The sequence below is a fragment of the Octodon degus genome, unplaced genomic scaffold (genome assembly GCF_000260255.1).
Source record: "Octodon degus isolate 3935 unplaced genomic scaffold, OctDeg1.0 scaffold00017, whole genome shotgun sequence".
In the NCBI taxonomy this organism is placed as follows: Eukaryota; Metazoa; Chordata; class Mammalia; order Rodentia; family Octodontidae; genus Octodon; species Octodon degus.
In genome coordinates, this window is record NW_004524593.1 from 10,615,663 (window position 1) to 10,626,230 (window position 10,568).

The window sequence follows — 10,568 nt, forward strand, 5'->3', positions numbered from 1 at the left end:
CTAGTGTGTTGTAGACATGCATAATGACTATGACAGTTACTGGTGGCCAGGTGTCACTTGTGGAACTGAGCTACAGCTATTTCTTTGAAATCCACCCTATAGACTCAGGTGGAATCATGACCCATAGGGTGGAAGAGAAGTCCATTTGCAGAGTGTGCTGATGGAAATATTTTGCTGAACATGAAAGAATACTATTGTATACCTCTTATTCTCCTGTGTTTAATTGTTTGCCTTATTTGGTGGGTTCTTTCCACTCTCATTCATGGGGCTGTGATCAATTTGCTCCCTCTCTAGAATATCATTTAGTAGTCTGTGTAGGCTTGGCTTTGTCATCATGAAATTCTTTAGTTCTTTGTCATGGAAGTATTACACTTCTCCATTATACTTGAAAGAGAGTTTTGCAGGGTATATCAGTCTGGGTTGGAATTTGTTTTCTTGCAAGACTAAAAGTACTTTGCTCCATGCTCTTCTTGACTTGATGGTTTATGAAGAGAAATCTGCCGTTATTCTGATGGGTTTTCCTTTAAATGTGACCTGTTTCTTTTCTTTAGTGGCTTTTAGTATACTGCTCCTGTGCTGAATTTCTGGGATCTTGATTATTATATGTCTGGGTGTGGTTTTCACTGGGTGATGTTATTTGGAGTTCTGTATGCTTTGGTTACAGGAATGTCAGATTGTTGCCCCATATTTGGGAAGTTTTCTGCTATTACTTCTGCCCATATTCTTTTTATATCACTTGTACTGACTCCTTCCTTCTCATTGATGCCTATTAGTCTCACATTGTCCATCTTTGTATCGTCTTGCAAGTATTGAATTATATTTTCCTGCTCCTAGTTGTTTTCAAGAGATCTTTTCTTACTTTTTCGCTAGGTGCAGTGGTGTCTTTAAGGTCAGAAAGTCTATTTTCACTTTCACTCAAACAGTTTTGCCAGCTTGTGACTGAGGCTTTAATTTCCTGTATATCACTTTGAATCTGCTTCATGCATTCTATTTCTTTCCTACATTGCTTATTCAAGGAGTTAATCATTTCTATATTTTGCTCTATTTTTTTATCAGTGTCTTCTTTAGAAGCACTTAGTACTTCTTTGATTATAGTTATCACTACATTTTTTAGTTCAGCAATTATTTCTGATCTGATTTCTTCTGTACATTTCTGCAGTTGTTTCTTTACTTCCAAAGCTGTTATTTCAGAGATATCAGGTGTATGATTTCCAGTTTCCTCAGCGCTAGTGTCTTTTGCATTTGTCCTGGGTGGTCTCGGTGCCTGAGACTGTCATTTTGTTCCTTCTCTTTGTCATTTTGTATACCACTGTCTTCTGACCTTTGGTGTAGAGCTAGATAGAGTTATTACCTTAGCACCAGGTCCAGATCTACGAAGTTCAAATTCCTCCAGGTGGGTGTTGCTTGGATCTGGCTGGGGTCTGGCTGCTGTACTCCACTTCTTCCTGCTGCAGCCCTTGGAGGTGAACCTTCTGTGCCACTCTGGCAAGATGTTCTGCTCCTGAACCAGCTGGGTGGGTCTTGCCTCTAGCCTCTTTGCAGGGAGTTCTGCTGAAGGGTTGCACACCGAGCCTGCGCTCTGGGTCGATTCAGGATCCAGTGGCCCTGGTGGTCTCACTCATATGCCGGGCCATCTGTTTACTTTGGCACAGAGACAAATAGATCAAGGACTGGTGAATCTTTTCCATACAAGGCCTCTTTTTGCTGCAAAATGTATCTTTTTTTGTTTTTTTCTTATTTTTCCTTATTGTGAATATTAAAGGTTGGCAAGTCAGAGTTTGTGTCCCTCACTACACAATATCCACAGGTAACATGTGAATAAAGGCTGTGGCTGTGTTCCCATGAAGTTTACACACATCGGTGGCAAAAGGCTTAGGCCAGGAGCCGTAGTGTGCCAATCCCTGATACACATCACGACATGCAAACAGCCCACTAGGGACCTAGCTGAGAGTCGTTCTGCATTTCTGGTCACCACAAGTTCATCTGACAGTTTTCATCTCTTCCATAGAGCCAGTTTGCTCTTCCTAACCCCAATTCAAGTTTTTGTTTTCTTTTGTTTTTTGTGGCTGGCTCAGCCCACCCCTGGGGCGGGGCTGGCATGTCATGTGGTGCTGGGGATTGAACTGTGGTCCTTGTGCACTTGCCTAAGCAGGTGCTTTAGACCACTGAGCTATTTTGCTGGTAAACATTCTATAACAGCAATAATTAAAAGCATCTTATGTGTTTGATTTGTTTGTTTCTTATTCTTTTTTTAATGTGAGCACAAATTCAGGATGAACAAGCCTTTTCTCCCAATCTTAATAAAAATACCTTTCTGGAATTCCAAAGTAGAAAAACAATGCATTCTTACAACCTAGTTGGTTTTTTGTTTGTTTGTTTGTTTGTCCTCTTGGGACAGGGTCTCAGGCTGTAGTCCAAGCTGGTCTCAAGCTCACAATGATCCTCCTGCCTCAGCCTCGCGAGTTCTGGGATTAGAGGTGTACCACCATGCCCCAGCTATAAATAGTTTTAAATGTTATAGCCTGGTGTGGTAGCACATACCTATAAACCCAGCACTTAGAAAGCTGAGACAAGAGAGCCTGGATTAAATAGTGTGACTCTGACTAAAAAAAACAACAACAAACAAACAAATTAATAGTTCTGAATGCTAAAGAAAACTTAACAATGCTTCTTAACCGTCATGGTCTTTTAATATCTGGACGACAGCAGCATCTCTCTCCTGTTCCATCACTCAACTTTATATAATGTTGTAGCACTCACAGCATGTCTTTTTGCACATTATTTCATTTCTTTTTAAGCTGATTTTTGAAATATATATTGTTTTGGAGAAGCTGATACTCAGCAGAGGTTAAGTGACTTCCCAAATCCTGATTCCTTTTCTTCAACATAACACTGACCGAGCAAGCACTGTGCTAGTTATGAAGAATAAGGATATAAATAAAATTCCATTTCTGTCTTTCTCTCTCACTCTCCTTGTTAATCCCCAGCCACTGCCAAAACGCCAGTCCCTAGATAAGTAATTCTGGAGATCCTCCTCTCGCTGGGGGCCCAGGTACTGCTCTCCCTTTATGGCCTCTGCTTTGTTTAACCGGAACCAGCCCTGAAGTTAGATCCCGGCTGAGGGTGCGGCTCAGTGTGCTTAGCATGCACACGGCCCACAGCCACAGCTGCAGCAGCAGCAGCAGCAGAAGGAAAGGAAGAAAAGAAAGAAAAGAAAACATCAGAGTAGAGACCTTTCCAGAAAGCCAGACGGCATGAATCTCCCTGGCCCTGGGATCACCGCAGGGACAGACTCACTACAAGAGGCCATTGCCTTGGCTCTTGCACTGGGCCCCTAAAGACCAGACTAAAAATCAGAATGGCAGTGTCAGCCATGTGGATGAGTCACAGCCATTGCTTGGCCAATGTGCTCTCTGTGAAAGCCTGAGAGAATGTTTTCTCTCCATGTGACTCTCCTTAGGCACACTCTACATCATCGATCACTTTCCTCTTTGGCCCCATAATCTCCTTGATCAGAAAATTTGGGACACTAATGAGTTACGTGACATTACAGTACAAGTTCTCCTATGTCCTGAGTCTTAACTGACCTTGGAAGGCTAGGGCCAAAATGTTGGTTTACCTTTCAGCCCTCCTTTTTCTTGGTCTTTAGGGGCCCAGAAATTTTGGTCTGCAAACTTAGGTTGTTAACCATACAGGATCTCAGGATAAGTCCTGAGGGGATTCCACTGACCTTATCAGACCCAAAAGCTACAACTCTTGTTGCATAGGTCCTGCTTTACCTTGGTCTTAATCATCCAGCAGAAAAGTATAAAAACAAAATATAAGAAGTAAAGCCATGCTGTTATGTTGAGCTGTAGGGGACTCAGGTCAACAATTTCTGACATTGCCAGTGAAGCAGAAGACCCAATGCTATTATGGGCTACTGGACTCTTTTAGACTATTTTGCTGAGTTTACACACCTATAAAATTCAAATGACGGCACTTAACAAAAAAAGGGGATACAGATGAATGTCCATTTTGTATCTGTGTATTCAAAGTGGTTGGGATAGATATATATAGTTACATTCTCTTAATGAATAGAGGGATTTGTTCTAATGGTGTTTGTAAATAGGATATCATGTTTGCATCTTGTACAGCAATTAACCACTAGAAAGAATGTATGTAACATGTTAATTATTGAAACTGTCCTACCAATTTGATTTGAAACTGTCTCATTGCTATTTGTTTCTCAATAAAATTATGGAAAAAAAATCAGAATGGATCATTCTGAAGTTTGAAGTCTCCAACCCAAAACTACACTGGAGAGACAAAACAACCAAATATCCCCAAACAAGTCAGTTTCAATTGCCATGATAGGGAAATCCCCCAATTTAATAACAAAAAAGTACCCTGAAGTCAGCTAATGTTTACCAGCCACTTCCCTGCCCTTCTGTCTCCCTGCCCCTGCCTTATGAGGCCAGTACTCTGAAGCAGCCACACCCTCCGTCCACTGCTTCTTCTTGTTAGCTTTCATCTGTAAAATTGGTCGCTTCGGTGCAGCTCCCTGGGACACCTATTCTACTTTATGGGAGGAAGTAGCATTCAATTCTATAATCTGAACTAAGGCCAACCAAGATTTGTGAACTAAATTCATTGTATTTTTTTTTTTTTTTTTTTTTGTACTGGGAATTGAACTCAAGACCTTGTGCTTGCTAGGCAGGCACTTAAGCACTGAGCTATCTTCCCAGCTTCTCATTGCAACTTTTTTTTAACAACATAATTACAAATAATCATTAAAAATTTTTTAGAATGATCAATATAAAGTTAGTTTTTATTTTAAAGTTTGCTGCTTTCTGAGGCTTAATTTTTTATTTATTTATTTATTTATTTATTTATTTATTTATTTATTTATTTTTGTGGAACCAGGGATTGAACTCAGGCTCTTGCGCTTGCCAGGGAAGCGCTTATTCTACTGAGTCATCTCCCTGGGCCCCTGAGGCTTAATTTTTATTTTTCCAAATAAACATAAATTCCTCAGTTTCCTTTGGATTCTTTCTCCTTATTCAGTGTATTCCTTTCACCTTGTCATTAGCCTTCCTGCAGAGGGTCAGTCCCTTGTGTCAACTGGCTTTTCTTTAATGTTAAAGAGGATGACACATACAGGGAGAGCAGTGGTACCACTTGTCCACAGCCCTGTCCTCCGTATCTGGGCTGAGCGCATTCAGACCCTGTGGGCTGACTGATATGCACAGTTGTCCTGCTATTTTCAGAGAGCACATTCAGTGGTTTAGGGTATTTTTAGTTCCAAGTAGGGATTTTTTTTCTTAATCGTGAGGCATCTGAGCCAGCGGAATGAGCCTTGTGCTCTGCTCCTTACCTCTGCAAGCAGATCGTGTAGTTCTCCTTCACTGGGGCAGCATCCCAATGACCTGACAATTGTCCCAATCTCTCTGGAAAAAAAAAAAGACTTCCATAGTTTTAGAATACTGCACAAACTCCAAAAAGCCAAGGCTTATATAAATACCAAATTAAATAGTTATACTCAAGTTCTTTCAGACCAGAGGTAACACTGCAAAGCAAATCACTCAGCATTGCCTCACACAGCGGCCCTCACTTAGCATGGGGGGTTACATTCCAGACCCCGCCCACTCCCACCCCCAGCCCTCAACCCCCAGCCCGCAATGAGAGAAAATCACGGAAGTAGCGACTTTATATTTATTTTAGTATTTATAAATATTTAAGGCTTTATAAACCCTTCCCACACTCTTTATAACCCTTCCCCACCCTTTTAAAAACACTTCTAATGTTCTTACATTTTCTAAACTCTAAACCTACGTATTTAACAACATATGCATACTGCACTGTACAATATGTATTCATCTGCTAAAGAAATACATACTGTAAACAATGTATTTTATTTTGATCTAATATTATTTTAATATGTTAGAATTAACATTTTAAATGTATTTTATATGTTTTAAAATTCTCAGGCAAAAATCATTAAAACTATAAACTATGCATATAAATAAAACTATACTGTATAAACACCTATACAGTATTGTACACTACTGCAAAATCCCACGATATAACAAAATTCCATGATATAGTGAAAAATCCATGATAAATAATTTAGATTAATATTTTTTGAAAACCCACAAAGCAGTGTCTGCGAAAGTCGAACCGCGACATAGCGAGCAACTTTTGTAATTGGAAAAGACACTCTCTGGGGGAAGGGAAAAGGCAGACAAGTGAGTGAAAGAGAGAGGAAAGCTCCATTTCATTGACTGGCAGATGTAAGCTCTGCCTGAGCCCAAACCAAGATGCTCTGGAAAGGAACAGAAAGGAGAGGAAGGGAGTCAGCAAGAGAGGCAGGCGCTTGCCAGAGATTTGATTGATTGATTGATTTTTAAATGTATTTGGTTGTTGCAGGGTCTCACTACGCAGGTCAGACTCACAGTGATCCTCCTGTTTTCAGTCTCCCCAGCGCTGGGATTGCAGGCATGTGCCACCATGCCGGGATTCTTGTCAGCTCAGCTGGCCCTGGGGGTGGGGCTGGCGTGACATGTGGTGCCAGGGTTGAGCCACAGTCCCTGCACTTGCCTAAGCTTGCCTAAGCAGGTGCTTTAGTCCACTGAGCTATCTTGCTGGCCCATCAGTTGATTTTAACTGTCCCCGAACTGTCTTGAGCCTCAGGTTCCACATCTGTAAAATGAAGGTGCTGACATCCACCCAGAGGTTTGTGGTGAAATTTATACCCGTGAAGGAGATGGGAAGCATGGTGTCCAGGCTAGACCGCAAGGATCCATCCCAGCTCTAGGACTTGCAAGGGTGGCCAGACTGCCTACACATCTAAGCCGCCTGGTAACTAACACAGTGCCTCCCCCTACACTTAGACCCAGTGGCAGCAGGCTGAGCCTGGGGAATACGGTGCCAAGGCTGAGCTGTAAAAACCTTGTGTGACCAGATACGTGTGAGCAGGTCTTGTCAGGGGTGGGAAGGGACCATGCAGAGAAGGCTGCAGACACAGCTTCCCAGGGAGGGGCTGCCCTTCCAGCGGCTCCATGCACAGTGACCACATGGCCACTCCACCCCAGGTCCCGCCCCCTGCAGGCTGCTGCAAGAGAGAAGGTGGCAGAGTGGCCGTCTGTCTACCTCTCTTTGAGGCATCTGTCAGCCTCCTGTTCCTTGAGCTGCTCTAACTACAAGGCTCTCTCTGCCCAGGCGGACCACAGAACACACCATCTCCTTCCTCTCTAGTCCAGAATCACAAAGGCCTAATTTAGACAAGGGAAACATGTGCGGGTTATTTTGCTGATGAGCCCAAGTTGGGCTAAAGAACAACACAACTCTTTGGAGAACTAAGCATTCTCCCCGTCCTCCCAGACCCTACCTACCTCAGCATCCTTCCATCTGCTGGTTCTGAGGGCAGCCCCTCCTCCTGGGGGCCAGTCTGCCCTGGGTGATGGAGGCTTCCTGGGGCTGAGCTCAGCATGGCACTCGGGACACAAAGCTGTCCTCACCTCTCACCTGTACCTCTCATCAGCATTAAGGGTCTCCTCTCCCCCACTTCCCCTCGAGACTGCACTGGCTGTGGGGTCCCAGTACCACATAAGAGGGAGAGAGGTCACAGGAGAAGAATTAACATCACACTCTACTGGTCTTGGCCAGTAGGGGATGATATGTAACATGTATTGACCGGATATATAAAAGTAGAGATGCAACTTGTCTGTAGTTTTCAAAGCCCACCATGCAATTCAGATCTGCAGCCTTTATTTTGTGATTTGGAAACGGGCTGGCAAAGAAACTCCCAGCTGAAGCCCCTGTCCCCGGGACAGTGAACGGCAAGGTCTTCGCAGGGGCAAGAAGGAGGAAGAGAGCCCAGCTGCCCCGTGGTGGAGCTCAAGGCCGCACCCCCTAGCCACACTCAGCCTCAGGCGCATGGTGTCTTCCAGGGGCCCGCCAAGTACCTCAGTTCCTCTCATCCCTTCCTGCCTCCCAAGTAGCTCTGTCGCCATGACACAGAGCATCACCGCCCTTGACTGCTCTGAATCAGGCTGCCCTACACACAACTGGCGTGAGGATGATTTATTATTCTCCACAAATGTGGGGTGGCTGGGCAGCCCCCCTCCCCAGTCTCTCCTGGGCTCACTCATGGACCTGAGCTGAGCAGTTAGTTAAGCCATGGGTCAGCCACTGGGGAGTCCCATTGTCACCCTCCTGAGCTGGGCCCTCACCATCCTGCCTCCCCTGTTCCTCTTACCTCCGGCACCCTCATTTTCACTTCCTCTATTCCTGTAAAGCATAGCTGGGCAAAACAACAGAAAAAGACAGCCCGCTACAAAATCATTCCTCCCAGACTGGTGCTAAGGACCCTTTCCTCCTTGGTCCATTTCCTGGCACCCCACCCCCACCCCGCTGCTCTGGACCAGCTCTGGGTGCATTCTGAGCACTGCTCCTCCCGTCTGCCACCCGCTTCACCACTAGCCCTCAACCCCGCCAGTGCCACTGCCACCGCCTGGTCCCACTCCAGGGCCCCTGTTGGGCCTCTTTCCCAGCTCTGAGCCTTGGAGGACTGGAAAGGCTCCTTCCTATCTCAGGACCTGCCCGGCGCCAGGTCTCTCACCGGGTCTTGGCTCATGTGTGTCTGGGACATGCCTGCCCTCCTCTCAATCTCCGCATTCTCCCCTTTATTTGCTGCCTCATTTCCCTGAAACTTTTCCTTATCTTGAAAAACAAAGATTCAATACCTGTTTTACCACCTCCAACCGTTCTACCTCCCTGTTTTCTTTCAATACCTTCAAATCTTGTGAATTACTTATTCGCTAAGAGCTGTGGAGGCTGACAGAGGACCGAGGAGAGGACAGGCAGAACAAGCAAGGCTCCCACGTGGAGTGGACCAGGGCCTCCTCCTGCTTGCCTGCGCCCTCTGGGAGCCTCAGTCCTCTGCCTAGTCCTTTGCCAGGATCATGGGAGGCGAGGACAGGAGAGAGAATGTCTTCTGGCTGTCAAGCGAGCAGTAGCCAAAGAGAGTGATGCTGTTTCACGGCCTCCATCAGCCGCAGCTGTAAGACTCACACCTCACAGCAGCTCAACACAGCTACCATTATCTTTCAGAGGAGGAAACTGGACCATGGGTTGAGCCCCCTCCCCAAGACCACACTAGCAGTGCACAGTGGGAATGGGACTTGAACACGCGGCTGAGAGGCCACGTGACTAGCCACGGCAGCTGCTGCCTGCTGAAGCGCAGCCGAGCACTCAGTGAGGCTACAGCAGAACTTGGTGACTGTCAGGGGGTGCTTCCAAAGGAGGCTCTGGGTGCTGCACCCGGTGGGTGCGCTGGAGACAGATCTGAGGAGCAGATCTGATCCTCAGATGTTCGCCTTAGCACAGTCTGGTTTGCTTATTGTTTTAATGCTGTTGGTGCTGGGATGGGCCGCAGGACCTGTGCCAGCTACCGCACACCATGCCACTGGGCTGCACCCTCAGCCTGGTTTTTCAGGTGGGGGACACATACATGTCCTGAGAACTGTCCTGTACTCTTTTTGATTCACACATTTCTATGTCAGGCTCATCCCTGGGAACCCGCACTTGTCCTCTTGAAAAACAGCTTTATACTGGCCCGGAATTTACCCGCGAGAAGCAGAATGAGCCACATGACCTCGTGAAGCTCTCCGTACATACTGTGGCTCTAGGATCTGTTTGGAAGACCATCACTCTGATTTGGATAAGTGTCCCCTGAGACACAAATGTTAAAAGCATGGTTACCAGGCTGTGGAGCTGCTGGGAAGTAAGGGGGCCCCTAAGAGGTGGGGCCCATGGGAAGGCAGCTGAGCCACTGGGGCACACCCTCACGGGGGATGCCGGGGCTCCGCATCTCCTTGTTATGCTCTTTTCCTCCCGGCCACTATGGTGAGAACTAGCCGTTCCACCCCATGCTCCTGCCACCATGCTCTGCCTCGCCACAGGCCAACCAACTATGGACTGAAACTGTGAGCGGAAGTAAACCTTTCCTCCATTTAAATTGATTAACTCAGGTATTTTGTTACAGAGGCAGAAAGCTAACACAAACACACAAAGACATAAAACCTGTGGTTTTATGGAAGAGAATGTTTTTGTTCTTGAAGATGTACCCTGAAGCATCTCAGAAAAAGACTCCAATGCCTGTGACTTATGCTACAGGCTGGCAAGAGGATGATGAAATAAAATGTGTAAATAGTAAGTCCAAGTGAATGCACATAGTATACCACTCTCACAATCTATAGGTTTGAAATTTCTTAAATAAAGCTTTTACTAAAAAGCAAACATAAGCACATACAATATTAGAAAATGAAAGCAGAAATCTTGCCTCATATAAATAACCTAGAAAACATTTGCTCTTTTGTGCAGTTCTGTGTATGTCAATAGAAGCTGCTTATTAGATGTCTTGATCCTGTTTCAATTACTTTCAATTATTTAATATATAATGAAATTGTATTAATAACATTTTTACGCATTTCATAATTGAAAGTTCTGTCACAATGAAGAAATATAAAACACAGTCCTAGCCCAGGTCCAGTGAGTGTGTGGAGAGCTTCCTGGTACCCTGCGTC

General features: G+C 45.2%; 1 protein-coding gene across 1 annotated transcript in view; it reads right to left on the reverse strand.

Annotated features, from left to right (window-relative positions):
* Efcab2 (EF-hand calcium binding domain 2) overlaps positions 1–10,568 on the reverse strand; it is a 111,800-nt gene that overhangs the window by 26,404 nt on the left and 74,828 nt on the right. The window contains exon 3 of the mRNA XM_004626925.2: positions 5,357–5,429. Within this exon, the coding sequence (XP_004626982.1) occupies positions 5,357–5,429 (73 nt within the window). The remainder of the gene's footprint in view (positions 1–5,356; positions 5,430–10,568) is intronic.